Source organism: Rhinatrema bivittatum, chromosome 3 (genome assembly GCF_901001135.1).
Source record: "Rhinatrema bivittatum chromosome 3, aRhiBiv1.1, whole genome shotgun sequence".
In the NCBI taxonomy this organism is placed as follows: domain Eukaryota; kingdom Metazoa; phylum Chordata; class Amphibia; order Gymnophiona; family Rhinatrematidae; genus Rhinatrema; species Rhinatrema bivittatum.
In genome coordinates, this window is record NC_042617.1 from 33623923 (window position 1) to 33647258 (window position 23336).

Here is a 23336-nt window from a genome sequence, read left to right on the forward strand (position 1 = left end):
TCTATGAAACTTTTGACTGGCACCAGAGTGCCTACTGAGCATGCCCAGCATGCCATGATACTCTCTGCCACAGGGGTCTCCCTTCAGTCTTCTTTTTTTCCGGGGAGCCGTTAGCCTCACGGTTAATTTGGAGTCCTGTGGTAATTTTCTCCACAACTCAAAACTTTTCAAAAAGTCGGGAAAAACTTTTAGCCGCAAGGGTCTCCCTTTACATTACCATCGCGGTAAGTTTTTTTTTCCTTTACTTCGCCGGTTCCGTACCGATTTTTGATCTTTTTTTCCTATTCCATGGTCGTCGACGGCTGTCCGACCTAAAATGGCTTCGGGATTCAAAAAGTGCCCTAAGTGCACCAGAAATATGTCCATAACAGACCCCCACCAAGACTGCGTTCTCTGCCTTGGTGAGAACCACGACGTCAGATCCTGCCCTCAGTGTGCCGGCATGACATCGAAGGGACGTCGACTCCGGATGGAGAAGATGGAACAGCTCTTCAAAATTCAGCTGTTACCCGCAACATCATCCTCCACGCAATCATCTCCGGCTGGATCGATTCGCAAGGTGGTGCTGAAGAAACGAGTCCCAGGTGAGTCGGGAGACGCTTTTATTTCCTCCCCCTCTCCATCGTCAAAGGCATCGACGTCGCGCAGCGAAAAGTCCAAAGAAAAAGAGAAGCATCGACATCGCCATCGAAGGCCGCACACATCGACCATCGATCCGATACCCGCAGTGCCATCGATGGATACGGAATTGATGTCTAAGAAACCTCGGTTGGACGTGCAGGCTCAGGAGCCTTCGATACCAGGGCGATCCCCACCGGCACCGGTGCAGGGAACCGTACCTCCTCAGGGCTCTGAGGAGGTACCGGCATCGCCACTACCGCCTCCCCCCATGGCTGCTCTGATCTCATCCTCCATGCGGGCGGAACTTGACGTTTATATTCGTCAAGCGGAACGAGACGCACTCCTCGATGCGATACCGAGGCCACAACCATCGACACCAGCGATGCCATCGACGCCAATTCCGTTACCGATGGATATTTTGCCCTCGATACCGATGTCACCGGCCATTCCGGCACCGATGCCATCTATGCCGATTCCGACGCCAGCACCGATTCCTCTCAGGAAACCATCAATGCCGATTCCAGAGGTTTCTATTTTTCAACCTCTGATGGAAAAGTTGGATACCTTAATCGAGGCCATGTCCAAGAAGCCTCAAGACACCGATGAAGGTACCATTCCAGAACCAATTCCTGGACCCTCGGGTATTACTCAACCCCTACACCCACAATCTCCGAGGTTTCCTTCCGTGCCATCGATGCCTTTCAGACCATCAGGTCATCCAAGAGACACTGGAACTGATTCAGATACAGATGTCTCTACAGATGAGGAGATGCTTTCTGAGCCTTCACCTCCAGAAGATAGGCGAAAGTCACCTCCAGAGGATCTCTCTTTCTCCAATTTTGTAAAAGACATGTCGGAGACTATACCATTTCAACTTCTCTCTGAACTTGATTCCAGACAGAAGACACTAGAGGTCCTACAATTTGTAGATCCACCCAAAGAAATACTGGCCGTACCGGTACATGAGGTGCTTCAAGAACTCATGTACAGATTGTGGGAGCATCCTGGTTCAGTGGCATCAGTTAATAAAAGATCAGATGCTACATACCTGGTCCAACCAATCCCTGGATTTCAAAAGGCTCAACTACCTCACCAGTTGGTGGTAGTTGAGTCAGCTCAGAAAAAGGCAAAAAGAGTCAAGACTCATTCTTCCACACCACCAGGGAAAGATAATCGGTTCCTTGATAATTTAGGACGGAAAATCTTTCAAGGAGCTATGTTGGTTTCAAGAATTGCTGCTTATCAGCTATTCATGAACCAATATAAACGCAACCTATGGAAGCAGGTCGAAGGCCTTACCCACACTCTTCCTGAGCAATTCCAGGAAGTATTCTTACAACTGGTGCATAAGGGCCTAGAAGCAGGCAAGCACGAGGTCAGGGCGACATACGACAGCTTTGAAACCGCGTCTCGACTGTCAGCCTCAGGGATTACATCTCGTAGGTGGGCTTGGCTTAAGGCATCAGACTTAAGATCAGAGGTGCAAGAGAGATTGGCCGAACTTCCTTGTTTGGGAGATAACCTGTTTGGAGACAAGGTTAAGGAAGCAGTCGCCACCTTAAAGGAACACACTGAGACTCTCAAACAACTCTCATTAATACCTCATGAGTCATAACCTCCTTCTAGGAGACTCCCTAGACGGGGATACATGGCATCCTTACTACCGTCAACGACGCTACTATCCCCCAACAAGCCTTGCAAGACCATCTCGCCCAACTCAGCGTCCTCAGTCTCAGCAAACGCCTGCTAGGCCTCAACCCCCTGCTCAGACTGCATCAACATCAGGTTTTTGAAACACACTCAGAGAGCAGCAGCCCATTCAACAATCCACTCCCACACTTACCAGTAGGAGGTCGCATAACCTTTTTTCATCACAACTGGATCTCCATAACCACAGACCAATGGGTACTTTCCATTATAGCTCAAGGATACCGATTGGATTTTCTCACTGTACCAGAAGAAACTCCACCAACCTCCTCTTGGACAATGAACTACCATTCCAATCTTCTAAAAACAGAATTATCCACCCTTCTGAGAGCCAGGGCCATAGAACCAGTTCCCGGGCCTCAGCAGGGCAGAGGATTCTACTCCCACTATTTCCTAATTCCAAAGAAAACAAGAGGCCTACGTCCTATCCTGGATCTCAGAAATCTCAACAAATTTCTCAGAAAAGAAAAATTCAGGATGGTATCATTAGGCACCATGCTACCTCTTCTTCAAAAAGGAGATTGGCTCTGCTCTCTGGATCTTCAAGACGCATACGCTCACATACCCATCTTTCCTCCTCATCGCCAATACTTGCGATTTCTGGTCAAAGTGCAACATTTTCAATACAGAGTGCTCCCCTTCGGCCTAGCCTCAGCTCCTCGAGTATTCACAAAGTGTCTGGCGGTGGCTGTGGCGCACCTCCACAAGCAAAAGGTGCATGTATTCCCTTATCCAGACGATTGGCTCATCAGGAGTCAGACGAAAGAAGGAGCTCTCAATTCCCTCAAGCTCACAGTCAACCTGCTTCACTCCTTGGGGTTTCTAATCAATTATCAGAAATACCATTTCACTCCATCTCACCTTCTACAATTCATCGGTGCAGATTTAAACACAATCATAGCAAGAGCATTTCTTCCAAAAGACCGTGCCCATACACTCATTCTCCTGGCACAATCTCTCCGAAGCCAATCTCAAGGCACAGCTCACCAGTGCCTCTCACTACTCGGTCACATGCCCTCCACAGTTCGTCACTCCCATGGCCAGATTGACCATGAGACTAATGCAATGGACACTCAAAACACAATGGATTCAGGCCATTCAACCGTTGTCCTCTCACATCCAAATAACTCAGGAACTGTGTTCTTCCCTCCTGTGGTGGACATCAATGAACAATTTGCTCAAAGGTCTACCTTTCCAGCAACCAGTTCCACAAGTAACATTAACTACAGATGCGTCCACTTTAGGTTGGGGAGCGCACATTGGTCATCTGAAGACCCAGGGGACGTGGACAAAAACCGAAGCCTCTTTTCAGATAAACTTCCTAGAGCTTCGAGCTATACGTTATGCGCTACATGCGTTCAAGGACTGCCTTTCACACAAGACTGTTCTGATCCAAACGGACAATACAGTAGCCATGTGGTACATCAACAAACAAGGGGGAAAAGGTTCCTATCTCCTTTGCCAAGAAGCAGCACAGATTTGGGACTGGGCCCTAGCACATTCAATTTTTCTACGGGCCACTGACCTAGCAGGCATCCACAACATAATAGCCGATTGCCTCAGTCGTCAGTTCCAACCACACGAGTGGTCCTTGGATCCAACGATAGCAACCAAGATCTTTCAACGTTGGGGTCAACCAACAATAGATCTCTTTGCCTCCCATCTGAACTACAAAGTGAACAATTATTGCTCCCTACTAAGACAGGAGAACAGCCTGCCAAACGACGCCTTTGTTCGCCATTGGAACTTAGGCCTGTTATATGCGTATCCACCGATACCGCTCATAACCACAATTCTAGTGAAGCTGCAACAGGACAAAGGGACCATGATACTCATAGCCCCATACTGGCCTCGACAAGTATGGTTTCCCACACTGCTAGACCTCTGTCAGGAATCCCATTCGCCTGGGAGTAGCTCCCAATCTCATAACTCAGGAACAGGGTCGGTTGCGGCATCCCAACCTTCAATCCCTATCCCTGACAGCATGGATGTTGAAAGCTTGATTTTATAACCACTCAACCTTCCAACCACTATATCTCAAGTACTTATAGCGTCACGTAAACCTTCCACTAGACAGAATTATTCCTACAAATGGAAACGGTTTACTCTGTGGTGCACTCAGAAATCTATTGATCCTTTCACTTGCCCCCCTACCTCACTACTAGATTACCTATACCATCTTTCAGACTCTGGTCTTCAGACTTCATCTGTAAGAGTACATTTGAGTGCAATCTCAGCTTACCATAACAAGCTGGGAGACGCACCTATCTCTACACAGCCTCTCGTCAGTAGATTTATGAAAGGTTTAACTCACCTTAAACCGCCATTTCATCCCCCAAGCATACAATGGGACCTAAACATAGTATTAACCAGGCTCATGCGTTCCCCATTCGAACCCATAGATACCTGTGACCTGAAATTTCTTACATGGAAAACTGTCTTCCTCATAGCCTTTACATCAGCTAGAAGAATCAGTGAACTACAAGCACTAGTCACATACGAACCTTTTAAAAGTTCCTACATGACAGGGTGGTCCTCCGTACTCATCCCAAATTCCTTCCTAAGGTAGTCATGGAATTCCACTTGAACCAATCTATAGTTTTACCAACATTCTTTCCAAGGCCTCACTCTCACCAAGGAGAAAGAGCCTTACATACCTTGGACTGTAAACGTGCACTATCTTTCTACTTAAACCGCATTGCAGTCCAAAGGAAATCCAGTCAACTGTTTGTATCTTATGATCCAAACAAACCAGGTAGGGCAGTGGGTAAACATACTTTGTCAAACTGGCTAGCAGATTGCATACAGTTTTGTTATGAGAAAGCAGGTCTTACTCTTCAAGTGTGAGCAAAAGCACATTCAGTCAGAGCAATGTCAACCTCAGTAGCACACCTTCGCTCTGTACCTAGTCTTGACATTTGTAAAGCAGCAACATGGAGTTCTCTTCACACCTTTGCAGCTCATTACTATTTAGACAAAGAAGGAAGACAAGATTCAGCCTATGGACAATCTGTCTTAAAGAACTTGTTTCCAACTTAATCCCAACTCCTACTACATCCAACCTGCTGTGATTGTCGGCTGATTCATTTCCAACAACAATACTTCACAGTTGTTTCACTACAAAATGATTCAGCCTCTAGCTTGCTAATCACCCATATGTGAGGACTAGCATCCTGCTTGTCCTGGGATAAAGCAAAATTGCTTACCTTGTAATAGGTGTTATCCCAGGACAGCAGGATGTAGTCTTCACGAAACCCACCTGCCACCCCGCGGAGTTGGGTACGATACGTTTTATTATTTTATTTTTTCGCTAACGCCAACTGCTACAAAACAGACTGGAGGGAGACCCCTGTGGCAGAGAGTATCATGGCATGCTGGGCATGCTCAGTAGGCACTCTGGTGCCAGTCAAAAGTTTCATAGAAACTTTGACAGAAGTGTTTCCGTATAGGGCTCCATTACCGATGTCACCCATATGTGAGGACTACATCCTGCTGTCCTGGAATAACACCTATTACAAGGTAAGCAATTTTGCTTTGTGATATTTCAAGAGTACATATTTAAATGTTATCAAATTCATTTTGGTAAAACTTACGAAGTGGGATAATTTCCCAGTGGAAGCAAAATATAGGGGATCAAATATGAAATATCAATTAAAAATGTCAAATATAAAAGCAAGCTTACCAATACTGCACTACAGATCAAAATCTTCTATATAATAATTTAGTGTTTGTGTGTTGGTGACTCTGTCATCCTGAAAATGAACACTTTCCAGGGCATTTGGAGAGCAGCTGATAATAGATTGTGTTCATTCAGTGTCCTTGCCATTTTGCAGAAACCGGAAGGTGGGAATGGATATTCAGGGAGAAATTGCAGTTTGAAGACTTCTCACATTTGCCCAGACCAATCAGCTCAGAGTGCCGATATACTGATAGCGCATGGTACTGGCTGATAACGCATGTAATAATAACCTCTGGCAGCCCACGAGCAAACACTATGGACTGGGACCATAGTATATGCTCTTGGGCTGCCAGAGTTCAAGAGCACACACTATGGGAGAAACTGAGGACGTGAAGACACTGGGATTATGGTAGAAAGCCTTTGTGAGGATTCATTACTGAATTTGCCTTTGGCTTGCAGGTGGCACTATGAGCCATATGTACTATCTGTTTGGGTCTCTCAGATCTGGGCCCCTCACAACCCTCCCCCCTCCCGACGGCCATCTTGATTCCTCTCTAGACTTGTATTTATTCTCAGGACTTTTGTCAGTCAGATGCCAGAACTTGGTCTATTTCCTGGTTCTTGTACTCTCTCTGTTCTTGTCACCTGAATCCAGTAGACTTCATTGCTTCCAGTTCTTGCCTTCAGCATTCCTGCTTTACCTCTTTTGTTTTTCTTGTGTTCTCCATCCTCCTGCTCTTGCAGGTTCCTAGCTCTGTGCCAGAATCAGGGTTACCCCCATTACTCATGCCTCACCAGCTATCAGCATTTGAAGGCTCACCCTGAGTGAAAAGTGGTTGGCATAGGAATGCCACACTTACTGGCAAATTTTAAAAGGCTGGCATGCGTAAAATTCGGCGGATATGCGTGTGGCTGGACCCTGCACAGGCCGTGCGCATTTTCGAAAGGGCCTGGCCACGCACGTAACCCCCCAATACGCGCAGAAATGCTGGGCCAGCTAAAAGGGGCGGGCTGGGGTGTGGTCTGGGTGGGGTGGGGGCTGGCTGGCCCTGTCCCGGGGAAGCACGTGTTGGCAGCTGGCCAGCACATGTAACTTACTTCTGCTCTAAAGGAGCAGGTAAGTTAAAAGTAAATAAATAAAATAAAAAAAAAATTCTAGTTATGGTTAGTTTAGGGGTCGGGGAGGAGAAGGAGAAAGTGTAGATAGAGGTAAAAGAGAGTTCCCTCCTAGTCCACTCCTTAATTGGACTGGGAGGGAACTGGGCAAAGTCCTGATTGTATCTCCACACACAGATTACAAAATTCCCCCCCCCCCCCACCCCCATGCGTGCGAGTCCCGACCCGCCCACCTGCATATGCGTGCACAGGAACTGTATTTTGTAACATGCGTGTGCCGACGTGAGGATGTTATAAAATTGGTGTGTCTTTTAAAATTGACTCCTTAGATTTTTGGTTAGGCAGCAGATGCCCATCTTCTCTGTTTTCATTATCATCTGCCTGGATTTGCCTCTTCAGACCTCCAGCCGTTCATTCCTGAGGTAACCCACAGATGAGTGTCGTACTTTTTCAGCCGGACCATTTTTGATGGATTCTATCAGCTAGTAAAACATTTTCTGAAACTTTGACTTGCGTAGTTATTTGATTTTCTTCAATGTTTGATTTCTCACTGCTCTTCTTTTTTTCTTTTCCTGCCTGCTTAGTTCTATTTTTTTTTTCTTTCTTGGGTTCTTTTCTCTCTTTTTCTTACCAGGATGATCTGTGTTTAGTGCTTTTGCACTAAATGTGCAAAATGGAAATGTGCTTTTGCAGTGATTCAATCCATTTATAAATATCATATATATATGATATACCAAAAAACCCAGGGTTCATATCCCACTGACACTCCTTGTGACCTTGGGCAAGTTAGTTTACTCTCTGTTGCTTCAGGTGCAAACTTAAATTGTGAACCTTCTGGGGACAGAGAAATATGTATAGTACCTAAATGTAATCTGCTTTGAAGTGTCAAAGTGGAATAAAAAAAAAAAAAAAAGACATCTTTCCTCAGACTGGCCTGGAATCTACCTTTTCCGTTGATAAGTAGGGCTAAATTGGCTATAACTGGGGTGACATCAACCAGTGGCACTGAAAAGATCTTTCTCTTATAGCTAGTAGAGCTTTTGCTCTGCTGAGAATGTGTGAATATTCCCACTTGGGAGTTGCCTCATGAACCCCCACAGTGTTTCTTTCATCCAAGCATTAGCATGGATGTGTACCTCTGTCTCTGTTTTTCTGAAAAATTTTCAAAACTTTTATCTTTAAAGTTGCCTCACTGCCTCAGCAGTCCTGAAACCTAGCGCTACCTTTTAAAAAAATAAATAAATAAAAATAAAATGTCATCAAAATGTCTACTAAGAAAAAAGCCACCATAAGAGAGTTTAAAGTTTGTATTTGTGGTAGGAAAATGTCCATTACAGATGAATATGACCTCTGCTAACATTGTTTGGGTCCAGACCATGACCAAGCCAATTGTTTATATTTTTATTTAAAAATTATTTGTTGATCACTTACTCCATCGATTGTGGCAGTTTACAGAGTAAAGTATACATAATTATAAACATCGTTAAAAATAAATATCAGAGTACATATAGTTTTGTTTGTCTCTTAAAGAGATGTTCCATTTCATTTCTGAGATGTGTGCCTTGTGACAAAATTTATAACATTTTATCTGAAACCTAGTATACGTTGCAGTTAATTGATGGGACCAATGGAATTTTGATATAATTGTGGATGGATGTCTCTCTGAACAGAAAGGTCCAGGGCCTGGAAAATGCAGGGCGGTAAATCTCGGAGAAGCTGCAGTCTGTCCTCTTCACCTTTGTCAAAATGGGAATGTTCCTAGAGGAAGAACTGAAAGACTATGAGAAAATGGGCGAGATGGAACAACAGTGGGCCAAATTAAAAGGAGCTATTACAAAGGCAACAAAGTCTATATGTTAGAAAGTAAACAAACATAAGAGGAAAACGAAACCCATCTGGTTCTCAAAGGAAGTGGCTGAAAAAATAAAGGCAAAAAGAACAGTGTTCAAGAAATATAAAGCATCCCAAAAAGAGGAAGACATGGAAGAATATCTTTTTAAACTGAGGTAGATGAAAGAAAGAAATCAGGACAGCAAAAGGTCAAAAGGAATAAAGGATTGCCAAACAGATAAAGCGAGGTGACAAAACAGTTTTCAGATATATCAGAGAAAGAAGGAAGGTCTGAAGTGGTATAGTGAAATTGAAAGGTGACAAGGAACAATGTGTGGAAAAAGATGAAGAAATGGCAAAAGTATTAAACAAATACTTCAGTTCTGTGTTTACTGAAGAAGGCACTGGGGAAGGACTGTTGCTCTTAGACAAGATTGTAGATAGGGATGGGGGGTAGATGGAACTCCATTTACGGAACAGAATGTATGGAAAGAGCTAGGCAAACTGAAAGTGGACAAGGCCATGGGGCCAGATGAGAAACTTTCCAGGATACTGAAGGAGCTCAGAGATGTGCTGGCAGGTCTGCTGAAGGAATTTTTCAATAGATCTCTGGAAACGGGAGCGGTGCCACGGGATTTGAGAAGAGCGGTGATGGTCCTGTTTCACAAGAGTGGTAGCAGAGAGAAGGCTGGAAACTACAGGCCAGTTAGCCTCACATCAGTGGTGGGAAAATTAATGGTGATGCTGTTGAGCTATCTACAATCTGGTGGGTTGCTGGTCCCAAGGCAGCATGGATTCACCAGGGGAAGGTCCTGTCAGACAAATCAGATTGACTTTTTTGATTGGGTGACTAGAGAATTGGATCGAGGAAGAGCACTCTGTGATCTACTTGGATTTCAACAAAGCTTTTGATATGGTCCCACATAGGAGGTTTATGAATAAAATGAGAAGCTTTGGGAGTAAGTGCCAAGGTGGTGGCGTGGATTGCAAACTGGTTGACCGATAGGAGATTGTGTGTAATGGTAAATGGAACCTACTCTAAAGAGAGAGAAATGTTAAGTGGAGTGTCAAGCATTCCCCCCCCCCCCCCCCCAATTCTTACCTCCCATGCTCTCTCACCCTCCCTCACACGCCCTCCCCTCTCCAACTCCTCTCGCGCGCACACATTCGCTCTCACCGGGGCCTTTATCTTCACCGCGAGCGGAGCACACTCCGCAGCACATGGGGGCCGTCCATCTTCGCTGCGAGCGGAGCACACTCCGTTTGCGGGACACGGAAGCCTTCCATCTTCAAACAGCATGCTGGGGCCTTCATCTTCGCTGCGAGCAGAGCGTAGCCCGCGGCACACACGGGTCTTCGTCTTCCCATGCTCCGTTTGCGGCATGCCGGGGTCTCCTCTGCTATTTTCTGTGCAGAATTTGGCAATTCTGCACAGAAAATGGCAATTCTGCGCAGTAGCGCAGAATTCCCCAAGGACTAAACTTACTAGCATTTATAGAGCCAAGCTATACTTGAGTTGTATAGGTTCAGCTGAGAGATGTCCTGTGCTCTTTGATCATTGCGAACTGCAGGTTTTATAGAAGGTCATGTGGTTTTTTATGCTAAGATAATTTTTAATGTATTTTGTTTTATTGCGATTTTACTTTATTGTATTTTTATTACTGCTGTAAACCGTTTTGTTTTATTGCGATTTTACTTTATTGTATTTCTTGCTGTTGTAAACCGTTGTGATGGCATCACCGAATAACTGTATATAAAATCAGTAAAAAAAAAAAAAAAAAAGAGTGAATAGCAACTCCTTGGCATACAGATGTGTCCATTTGCTTGTATGTTGCATGGTATCTCCATGAGTACTTGTATGCATTCCTGTTTAGCGCACTTGTATTAGGCAATATGCAGGGCATCCTAGCCTAGAGGGAACTATGCAGGCCAATATGTTTAATGGCTGTGTTTTTTAATGTGGTAGGGTACTTGCAGCAGTTGGATAGATGAAAACAGAACCCTCTTTATTTTGGAATGAGTGCTGAGAATGCAAGCTAAGCGATTTCAGTGATTGAGCCCTTGTGTTTGACAAATGAGGCTCCAATGACTAGTACTTCTAGTCCTGCAAGCTTGTGTGGAAAGGGTTTAAGAGATTGTGAAGCCATTTGAAAATAGAAAGCTATATGTGGTTAGTGTCCTGTGAATTCTGTACCTTGAAGGAGAAGACTGCTGTGAGTGAAAGGTGCAAAATAAAGATTGTATAAATGGGAAAAAGTGTTGTAGGCCCACTTCAACCCCGCCTCCCCCCATTCATAAGAACATAAATTGCCATGCTGGGTCAGACCAAGGGTCCATCAAGCCCAGCATCCTGTTTTCAACAGAGGCAGAACCTGGCAAGTACCCAAACACCAAGAAGATCCCATGCTACTGATGCAATTAATAGCAGTGGTTATTACCTAAGTAAACTTGATTAATAGCAGTTAATGGACTTCTCCAAGAACTTATCCAAACCTTTTTGAACCCAGCTATACTAACTGCACTAACCACATCCTCTGGCAACAAATTCCAGAGCTTAATTGTGCATTGAGTGAAAAAGAATTTTCTCTGATTAGTCTTAAATGTGCTACTTGCTAACTTCGTGGAATGCCCCCTGGTCCTTTTGTTATCCGAAAGTGTAAATAACAGATTCACATCTACTCGCTCAAGACCTCTCATGATCTTAAAAACCTATATCATATCCCCCTCAACTGTCTCTTCTCCAAGTTGAACAACCCTAACCTCTTCAGCCTTTCCGCATAGGGGAGCTGTTCCATTCCCTTTATGATTTTGGTTGCCCTTCTCAGTACCTTCTCCATCGCAACTATATCTGCAGTTCCTTTTGCCCCACAGCTTGTTAAGGTGGTGTTTATTCCTTTAGAGATTGTAGTAACTTATTTCTGTGTGTGAATTCAAGGTTTAACCCATTGAATCCTATGGAACCCAGGGCAAATAAGTGTTTCATTGAGTATGCAGACAAGGCAGTAATGTTTTGGAAGTGTGGGTAGGCATTTTTGATATCTTGTCCTTTAGACTGTGCAGACATCATAGTCAGAGCATGCTAAGTGTGTTCTTCAGTCCTCACTTTTCATGACTGAAAATGGGTAATAACAGTCATGCATAGAGAGGCTAATGCACTGTATTGGCCTAGAGCAGGACAAGCCCATCAAGCCTCTAAAAAATCCTATTGCCTCTGTTCAGCCTTCTGCGCATCCCCTGCTCCAGGTATGATAAACTCTCTCTTTTTTGGGTTCAGCAGTATTTTTTCCTCACTTCTTCCTTTGGGCTTTGTTTGGTTGGAACCAGCCTCTATTGGGCTACAGGTGGGTCTTCATTTGCAACTATCTGAGATATTCCCTCTCCTCCCTTTTTTTTTATATCCATTTTCCAACTCTACTAAGCCCGACCCAGTCCAGTCACATTTCCAGCTCAACTTGGTGATAGTCCCTGGTCCAATTCAACTTAGTGATAGTCCCTTCTGGAACTGTCTGAGGTGGACTCTAAGTATGGCAGAAGGGTGTCCCTGATGAGTGATAGAGATTGTGAATGCTGAGTCTGCAATATCCCTAGTTCCAGCGGGCCCTGGAGTCAAATCCAGGTCTTCCCCCATGGCAGTGCACAGCATTTGCTACTGGACTGGCCTAGTAAATGTTATTTGTTAGCCAACTTGCATAGCCATTTGTTCAGCTGCTTTGTGGCAGCAAAATGATTGACTTAACTCTCCTTTTTGTCTATAATTTTGGTAGTACTCAAAATTAATATGAAGTATGTAATATATAGTCCTTCAAATGGCATGTTCAACTCTGCCTGTTGCAGATGAGAAAAACAAAATGTCCTCTACCCCTCCCAATTTGATTTCCGGAAATTCTTTAACACAGAAACTCTCCTAATATCCCTTTCCGACACCATCATCAAGGGACTAGACAAGGGCCAATCATTCATCCTCGCATTATTAGACATTTCATCAACTTTCGACACTATCAATCATAACATACTCCTAAATCGTCTCACAGAAATAGGCATTTCAGGATCCTCCCACCTCTGGTTCCAGTCCTTCCTTGACGAGAGACACTATAAAGTTAGAATCAGCAAGGAAGAATCCACCCCCATAATACTTACCCGAGGAGTCCCTCAAGGCTCATCTCTCTCCCCTACACTCTTCAATTTTTACCTCCTCCCCCTCTGCCAACTTCCCATTATATATATGCAGATGATGTCCAAATCCTCATCCCCATAACCAAATCCATTACTATGGCACTTAAGACCTGGGACCACTGCCTCAACTCTATTAATCTGCTCCTTACTAACCTCAATCTTGCGCTCAACCTAGCAAAAACAGAACTACTCATCTCCCCTGAACAAAACCATCCCCCCACCCCGGCCACATCGAACACATCAACCGCCCAACAAGTAAAAGACCTAGGCGTCACTCTAGACCAGAGCTTTCCAAACTGTGTGTCGGGACACGTTAGTGTGTCGCCTGCAGTGTGCAGGTGTGTCGCGCAAGCCCGGTCAACTCTGATGCGAGTTTGGGCTTTTTTTTTTCTAGAGATTCCCTTTTTTTTTTCAGTTTATGGGTTGCTTATTATTGGGGGTGATTTTTGCTGTCAATCGCGTTTTTTTGGGGGGCTTGGTGGGTGGAACGAGCCCAGCCATCCTTGCATTGGCTGCTGCTGCCGATGAGGCCTGGCCATGAGGAGTACTGACTGCAAGCTGCAGTGTCTGGTGATCATGGAAGGGAGTGAAGCACTTAACTGGCAACAATCAAAAAGACGAGGTACATGAGTGTGGGGGCCAGACATGTGCTGGGGGGAGAGAGATGAGTGAGTGGGGGGCAAACGTGCTGGGGGGACAGACATGTGCTTGAGGGGGAGAGATATGAGTGTGTGGGGGCTAGACATGTGCTGGGGGGAGGAGAGAGATGAGTGTGTGGGGGACAGACAATTTGTTTTATTATTGTTTCTCATAAATTATAACAATAACATGAATCTTGGAATATATATTTTTAATATAAATTTAAGGTTTTCATGAGATAGGTTGTGTCGTGAAACATTTTATTTATGTATATATTTAAGGAAACATACATAAATTGTCGAAATATGTTTCGTTCGTTTAACCTTTAACCTCTGGTTTACTAGTAGACTGAATTACCGTGTCGTGAAATTATGTTTGTCTAAAAAGGGTGTCACCAACATGAAAAGTTTGGAAAGCTCTGCTCTAGACTATCAGTGGAACCTGAAAAAATTCATTAACACCACCATAAAAGATGGCTTCTTTAAACTTCAAATGCTAAAGAAATTAAAACCCCTCCTACACTTTAACGACTTCCGGGCTGTCCTCCAAACCACACTGTTCTCAAAAATAGATTACTGTAACTCCCTCCTTATTGGTCTCCCTAAGAATTCCATTAAACCTCTCCGACTGCTCCAAAACACAGCAGCCAGGATCCTCACCAATACCCACAAAAAGGAGCACATCACGCCTATCCTCAAGGATCTACACTGGCTCCCTATCCACTTCAGAATAATCCACAAGAGGCTCACTATCATCCACAAGACCCTACACAATCAGCACACTCACTGGCTAAATGGCTGTTTACACTATAGTACATCCAACAGACCCACCAGGTCCGCCTACAAAGGATCCATCCACACACCATCCCCCAAGCTATTCCACCTCACTTACACCAAGGAACAGGCCTTCTCCTTAGCAGGCCCTAAACTATGGAACTCCATGCCTCCAGATATACGCCTGGAACATTGTACTCAAACCTTTAAGAAAAAACTAAAAACCTGGCTGTTTAAACAAGCCTTCTCTTAGCCCTCTCTTAGCCACTTTCCTCATGATGAAGCCTCATCTCCCTTACCCCGCAGTATAATTCCCCCGCCTTCCTCCTTCACCTCCACCCCTTCAGTTTCCCGTTCTCCCGACCCTGCCTTCCTCCAGTCCCCCACCTACTTACCATGCTTATAAATCCCCCCCTCTCCCTCTCCTTCTTAGCGTCCGTCCCTCCGAACTGTAGTTGATCCTGTCTAACTCATTCTGCTACATAATCACAGCATGTATATATATAACCCTTGTATATAATTCTCGACATTTGAGCATGGTGTATTTAATCCACATATCCTGTGTATATTATTCCTTGTTATATAAATACTGTTTAAAAATCCACTGTATAATGATCCCAACTGTTGAACTGACCCCTCTAAGTAACCAAACTATCTCTGAGCGAGTCATCCCCCACCGCTATACCTCGTTATCTTAACCTATCTCGGACTCCTTCCACCTCCAAGTTATTTCCCCCTGTTTTATTGTAACTTTGCTTCTGCCTCCGTGTTAATCCTCCTGACTTCCATGTAAACCGATTTGCTATTTCTTATGAAAGTCGGTATAGAAAAGTTCTAAATAAATAAATAAATTCAGTTTCATTATACTGATTTTTTTTCTTTTAGTATATAACGTCATTTAGAAGCAAGAAAAGACGCTCTGGATCAAGCTCTCCTTCCCGACGCAGAAGCCGGTCGAGATCTCGTTCTCCAGGACGATCGTCAAAAAACACACAACGCCGTTCTAATTCCCAAGGCAGTGAAGTTAAAGACATTAAAAAGGATGATATTCTGGAAATAAAGTTAACACCGTTGGTACTGAAATTTTCCTCCTTATTGGAATGTTCAGTTTATACTAGTACATATACTTGATTAAAAAAAAAACCCTTTGAAATATAAGATCTTATTCTTACACAGGCCGATACAGTAAGGAGCGGTAGAAAGAGGTGCGTTAGTGCCGGGTGCACCCGCATTTGCTGCACGCACAGTCTGCATCACCTACCGCTCGATACTGTATTTAAATTGCATTCAAATGCAAGCCACGTCCAACGCACGTCCATGAAGCGCAATCCATTTTACTGTCTAGGCGCTATTTAATGACATTTGAAATGACAGGTACCAGGAAGTGGGTGCCCGGCAGTGAAAGGGGCCCCGCCGGCGAAGATGGATGCCCGGCGGTGCTATTTAATGATGTCACGGCATACTTGCATACGCTTTCGCTGGTTTGGGGGCCCGTGCACTACGGGCATCCATCTTCGCTGGCGGGGGCCGCTTTCGCCGCCGGCTGCCCCCGGGAGGCAGGGGAGCCGTGGTGCGCGTCTCCGGAGGAGGGCAGAGAGGGCTGCAAGAAAAGTAAGTTAACTTTGGTTTCACTTTACATGTTGAGTCGCTTTTCGCCTGCGCCTTGCTTCGGGAGGGGAGGGTATTTTAGGTTTTCTTTTGGTTAAAGTTGCTTCGGAAGGAGGGTAGAGAGGGAAGAGAGGACTGGGGCTGCCCTGGAGACCGGCACCCATGGACGCGGCCAGGGCAGGTGAGCGGGGGCTGGGGGAAAGTTTGCCGCCTACCCTTACCCCTGCCTCTAACGCAGGGGTAAGGGTAGTCGGTAAGTTAGCAGGTTTAAAAAGCGATAATCGGGGCGTGCGTTACTGTATGGAAGGGACTAGCTAATCCGATCGTTTACATCTCATATTCATGCCGCGGGCGGAAAGGGTTACCAGTTGATTTAAAGAGGCGGTAAGGATGGGTTAAAAGGGATAGTGGATCGCGGGTTGGTCTAACGCGGCCAAATTGTGAATAGAAAGCAGGATAGAAGCAGGATAACCGTGGCCGCACTTTACTGTATTGGCCTGACAGTTTGATATCTAGTATGTTGGTGCAGTATAAATACATGCAATCCTGTTACTGAAATCATTTGACTAAAAAATTTAACATCTTTTAAAATTGTATTTTAGCTTTTACTGTGTGTGTGTGTCAGTGTTACACATTTAAACCATCTGACCTGCTAAAGTTTGTTTGAATTATTTTGGCTAGTGGATCACATTGGATAACATACCACATTTTAATTAAAAAAAAAAAAAAAGTCACCAGAATAAAATACAACTGACATAGTGCTAAAGCTTCAAAACAGAGAAAATTATTTCTCACAGGACAAGCAGGATGGTAGTCCTCACATATGGGTGACATCATCAGGATGGAGCCCAATCACGGAAAACTTCTGTCAAAGTTTCCAGAACTTTGACTGGCCCCTACTGGGCGTGCCCAGCATGGCACTAACCCTGCAGCCAGCAGGGGTCCCCCTTCAGTCTTCTTTTTTCCGCGCAGCAGTAGCCTCGCAGTTTAGGAGCTCTGAACACATTCCTGACAGGAATTTTTCCTCATGGACTTAATTAAAATAACTTTGCCCCACAGGGGTCCCTCCTCTAACTTTCTCTGGCCGCGTTACTCCGGTAAGTTTTCTTCGCCGTTTTTTGTCGATTACTGTCGAGTTTGGCCCTCGCGGCCTACTGGCCGTTGACCGTACCGCGGCTCGATTTTTTTCTATGGCCATGGCGTCGGGGTTTAGTCAGTGCCCGGATTGTACTCGCACCATGTCGATAACAGACCCTCATAGAGTCTGTGTAATGTGCTTAGGCCGTGAGCATGATGTCCTGACTTGCACCAAATGTGCCCTCATGACACCAAAAAGTCGCAAAGCCAGAATGGAGAAGATGGGACTCCTCTTCCGTGCTCACACCCCGACGCCGTCCATCGCATCAACGTCATCGGAACCGGCACCGTCGAAGTCGCACCAATATCGATAACCGTCTGGTGACCGCCGGCCATCGACTCCCGTTTCTCCCCCTCAAGGTCGAGGGGATCGAAGGGAGAAACATCCCATCGGCATCGTAAGTCTCGGACCGTCGAGGGAGCGAAATCATTGACCTCGCCACCGTCCGAGCCACCATCAAAGAAGCCCCGTCCAGGAGCGGCACCGACCACTCATGCGACCGGGACATCGAGGCAACCCTCACCCGATCGGGGTTTGGGAGTTGCGATTCCGCCTGTAAAGGTGGTCCCTCCGACTGTGCCTCAGCCTCCCTCTTCCGTCACGGAGCCAGAGCTGATTGCCCCAGGTCTCCAGGAAGAACTGGACCGGCTGGTCCAGGAGGCCATCGACAAGGCGATGCAACGGCTCCAGGTCCCCCTCCGGCACCTACATCGGTACAGAGTGTGGAACCGGTCACCGACCCGATTCCAGCAGTGCTGGCACCGCTGCTATCCCGGATGGAGGCGCTCATGACTGCCCTTCCACCGGTGATTCCCGGGTCTCTGATGGCTTCGGTGCACTCCCCGATGACAGCCTCATCGGGAGGAGAAACACCGTTTCGCATCCCTCCTTCGGGAGTTCTGCCTCAGCCATCAATGCCATGTCGTCCCTCGCCACCGATTCATTCATTGGGAGTGATACGCACATCGATGCCTTCGATACCGGCACCGATGCCTTCCAGGCCGTTCATGGTGCCCCTGGCGATTCCTTTGATTTTCTCGGAGCCTTAGCCGGGACCTTCGGGTATCCAACCCCCTTCTCATCCTACAGGTGAGCCTACTGATCCTTATGACACCTGGGGTGATGATACTTCCTCAGACACCGATGACTTACCTTCACCTCCCTCTCCTACTGAAAGTAGAAAGCGTTCTCCTCCAGAGGACCTCTCTTTCATTAATTTTGTGAAGGAAATGTCAGATTTGATCCCTTTCCAGCTTCAGACTGAGCAAGATGATAGGCACCAGATGATGGAGCTTCTCCAATTCCTGGATGCCCCTAAGGTGATCACTTCTATTCCCATTCATCAAGTTCTTGACCTCCTCAAAAAGAACTGGGAAAATCCTGGATCCATTGCCCCAGTACACAGAAAGGCTGACACTACTTATCTGGTACAGTCAGCCCCTGGCTTTCAAAAATCTCAGCTTGACCACCACTCAGTTGTGGTGGAATCAGCTCAAAAGAAAGCAAAAAGGACAAAACCACACTCTTCTACCCCTCCTGTCAAAGAACACAAGTTCCTCGACAATGTTGGTCGTCGAGTGTTCCAAGGTGCCATGCTTATCTCCAGGATTGCTTCTTACCAGCTGTATATGACCCAATACAATAGGGTCATTTTCAAGCAAATACAGGACTTCTCTGAAACCCTGCCTGACCAATTACAAGAACATCTTCAAACCCTTTTTCACAAGGGGTTTGAAGCAGGAAAGCATGAGATAAGAACATCTTACGATATCTTCGACACCTCCACTAGAGTGTCTGCAGCTGCCATTTCGGCAAGATGCTGGGCCTGGCTCAAGTCTTCTGACCTTCGTCCAGAAGTACAAGACAGGCTCTCTGACCTGCCCTGTATAGGAGATAATCTGTTCGGTGAACAGATTCAGCAAATAGTGGCTGAATTAAAGGCCATCATGAAATAGTGGCTGAATTAAAGGACCATCATGAAACCCTCAAACAGCTCTCATCGATACCTTCTGACTTCCCTTCTAGACAGCCCTTCAAGAAGGACTCTAAGAAGTCATTCTTCTGTCCAAGAAAGTACTATCCTCCACCAACAAGGTCCCGAGTTACGAGGCCTTATCAGAAATCTCAGTCCCGCCAGCCCCGGAAGCAAAAGTTACAAGCAGCTCCCCAGCCGGGGCCTGCTTCAGGTTTTTGACGTTCCCTTGGAGAGCAGCAGCCTGATCCCTCTGCCAGCCATACCAGTGGGAGGTCGATTGTGCCATTTTCACAGCATGTGGCAATCAGTCACAACCGACCAATGGGTGCTAGCAATCATTGCTCAGGGTTACCACCTGAACTTTCTTGCTCTTCCACCGGATTCACCACCTCTACAAGCGTGGAGAGTAAACTACCACTCTCTCCCTCTGGAGCAGGAGGTTTCCCTTCTTCTCCAGTCAAGAGCAATAGAACCTGTCCCTCTTTCACAACAAGGCCTAGGGTTCTATTCCCGGTACTTTTTGATCCCCAAAAAATCCGGGGGGCTTCATCCAATTCTGGACCTACGTGCCCTCAACAATTACCTCCATCGGGAAAGGTTCAAGATGGTAACCTTGGGCTCACTTCTACCTCTTCTACAAAGAGGAGACTGGCTCTGCTCTCTGGACCTCCAGGACGTGTACACCAACATTGCGATAGCTTCAGCTCATCGCAAGTATCTCAGGTTTAGTAGGCCCAAAGCACTATCAATACCGAGTGCTTCCATTTGGCCTAGCATCGGCACCACGAGTCTTTACCAAATGTCTCATGGTTGTCGCAGCTTTTCTCAGGAAAGAAGGTGTTCACGTCTACCCCTGTCTAGAGGACTGGTTAATCAGGGCCCCAACCCAGCAAGCCGCTCGATCGTCCCTGGATTTGACTCTACACACTCTAATTTCTCTGGGATTTCTCATCAATTACGAGAAATCCTATTTAGACCCATCTCAAACCTTGTCATTCATTGGGGCAGACTTGGACACCTTACAGGCAAAAGCCTTTCTACCTCATCAACGAGTACAAACCCTCGTTTCTCTCGCTCACCAGTTGTAGTCTCAGCACACAGCAACAGCTCGACAATTCCTTGTCCTTCTCGGACACATGGCGTCAGTCCATCTTACACCAATGGCCCGCCTGGCCATGAGAGTCACGTATTGGACTCTGAGGTCACAATGGATTCAAGCGACTCAGCCTCTGTCAACCATTGTTCACATCACCGACGCACTCAGTCTGTCTCTCACCTGGTGGAAAGATCAGAATCATCTTCTCCAGGGACTGCCTTTTCAACTGCCAGATCCTCAACTCATTCTCACCACCGATGCTTCCAACCTCGGCTGGGGAGCTCATGTGAACGATCTGCAGTCACAAGGATTTTGGTCTCCAGAGGAAGCCAAACACCAGATAAATTTCCTGGAGTTTCGAGCGATGCGATATGCTCTCAGAGCTTTTCAGGATTCTCTATCAAATCACGTTATCCTGATTCAGATGGACAACTAGGTGGCCATGTGGTACATCAACAAGCAGGGAGGCACAGGCTCCTTCCTTCTGTGTCAGGAAGCTGCACAGATTTGGGCGGAAGCGCTCTCCCGCTCGATGTACCTCAGGGCCACCTACTTGCCGGGAGTACACAATGTCTTGGCAGACAAACTGAGTCGTGTCTTCCAACCACACGAGTGGTCGCTCAACCCCCTCGGTAGCGACCTCTCTTTTCCAACAATGGGGTTATCCCCAAATAGACCTCTTTGCGTCCCCTCAGAAACACAAAGTGGACAATTACTGCTCCCTCATTCGGAGCGAGCGCTCTCAGCCCAGAGATGCTTTCTCCCTCTCGTGGGCAGCCGGTCTGCTTTATGCATTCCTTCCACTTCCTCTTCTCTCGAAGACTCTTGTGAAGCTCCGTCAGGATAAGGGAACCATGATCCTGATAGCACCTCACTAGCCACACCAAGTGTGGTTTCCCATACTCCAGGATCTCTCCATTCGCAGGCACATTCCCTAGGGAACGCATCCGCTTCTGATCACTCAGAACGACGGATGTCTACGCCATCCCAATCTTCAGGCCTTGTCCCTGACGGCATGGATGTTGAAAGGTTAATCTTTCAACCACTTAACCTTTCAGATTCGGTTTCTCGTGTCCTGATTGCTTCACGGAAGCCTTCCACAAGAAAGTCTTATTCCTATAAATGGAAAAGGTATACATCGTGGTGTTCTTCGCAATCCCTTGTCCTTTCTCCTGTCCAATCCCAAGGTTTTTGGACTATCTCTGGCATTTATCGGAATCAGGTCTAAAGACCTCTTCCATCAGAATGCATGTCAGTGCGGTAGCCGCCTTCCATAAAGGTGTCAGGGATGTCCCTATATCTGTACAACCCCTCGTAACTCGTTTTCTTAAAGGCTTACTCCATATCAAGCCACCTTTATGTTCTCTGGCCCCTTTTGGGACCTTAATCTGGTTCTCGGGCGGCTCATGAAACCACCCTTCGAACCTCTTCACTCCTGTGACCTCAAATACCTCACATGGAAAGTGATTTTCCTTTTTGCTATCACTTCAGCTCACAGGGTTAGTGAGTTACAGGCCCTAGTTACCTATCCGCCTTACACTAAACTCCTGCAGGACCGGGCGGTACTCCGCACTCACCCTAAGTTTTTGCCTAAGGTAGTTTCGGAGTTTCACATTAATCAATCCATCATACTAGCTATCTTCTTTCCCAGGCCCCACTCCAACCCAGGGGAACAGGCTCTGCATACCCTTGACTGTAAACGGGCTCTAGCGTTCTACCTAGACCATACAGTTGCCCACAGGAAGAGCACTCAGTTATTCGTCTCTTTCCATCTCAACAAACTAGGACAACCTGTAGGTAAGCAGACCCTCTCCTCCTGGTTGGTGGACTGCATATCTTTTTGCTATCAGCAAGCAGACATTCCTTTCCAAGACCGTGTTAAAGCACACTCTGTGAGGGCCATGGTGACTTCAGTAGCACACCTACGATCGGTGCCGCTTCCTGACATTTGTAGGGCTGCCTCCTGGAGTTCTCTCCACACTTTCGCAGCCCACTATTGCCTAGACAAAGCCGGAAGACAAGATTCCATCTTCGGCCAATCTGTCCTGCGTAACCTAGTTCCAATGTGACGTACCAACACCCTTCCGCCTGCCCGGTGGGGTTCAGGATGTCCTCTACCAAATTTCACCCCAGCTGTTGTGCCTGTTGCACGCCGTTGCGTACATTTGGTGCATGTTAGGACATCCTCAGCTCAGTACTCACCCATATGTGAGGACTACCATCCTGCTTGTCCTGTGAGAAAGCAAATGTTGCTTACTTGTAACAGGTGTTCTCACTGGACAGCAGGATGTTAGTCCTCACGAAACCCGTCCACCGCCCCGCGGTGTTGGGTTTGCAACGTTTTGTTGTTTTATTTTTTAGGCACTACCTGTAGCTATCAAATAAGACTGAAGGGGGACCCCTGTTGGCTGCAGGGTTAGTGCCATGCTGGGCATGCCCAGTAGGGGCCAGTCAAAGTTCTGGAAACTTTGACAGAAGTTTTCCGTGATTGGGCTCCATCTTGATGATGTCACCCATATGCGAGGACTAACATCCTGCTGTCCTGTGAGAACACCTGTTACAGGTAAGCAACATTTGCTATCTACTATTCACTGAAGATAGATAGGATGGTAGTCCTCGCACATGGGTGACATCATCAGATGCGGAAAACTTATGTCTAAGTTTCTAGAACTTTGACTAGGCACACTGAGCATGCCCTATACTACGCGTCCACGTGGGATCCCTCTTTAATCTCTTTTCCACAGAGCTGTAAGCTTTGCGGTGAGATTGAGCTTACTTTGGCTGTTTTTAACCTTGTGGAAAACTTTCTTGCTCTTCATGTTTTCATGGTTTTTCCTTTGATTCTGTCGTCTGGTCTCTCTCAGTGCTTTCCCGTAGTGTCTCTAGTCAGGATGTTTGGCGTTTTTGGGTAAATTTTCTTTTGTGGTCAATTCTCTCCTGTGGTGGCAGTGCCTCTGTACCCGCTGGCCACTGAAACACGC

At 46.3% G+C, this 23336-nt stretch overlaps 1 protein-coding gene across 1 annotated transcript in view; it reads left to right on the forward strand.

Moving 5' to 3' along the window:
• The window catches only part of LBR (lamin B receptor), a 183667-nt gene that overhangs the window by 18837 nt on the left and 141494 nt on the right, over positions 1-23336 (forward strand). The window contains exon 3 of the mRNA XM_029593088.1: positions 15424-15612. Within this exon, the coding sequence (XP_029448948.1) occupies positions 15424-15612 (189 nt within the window). The remainder of the gene's footprint in view (positions 1-15423; positions 15613-23336) is intronic.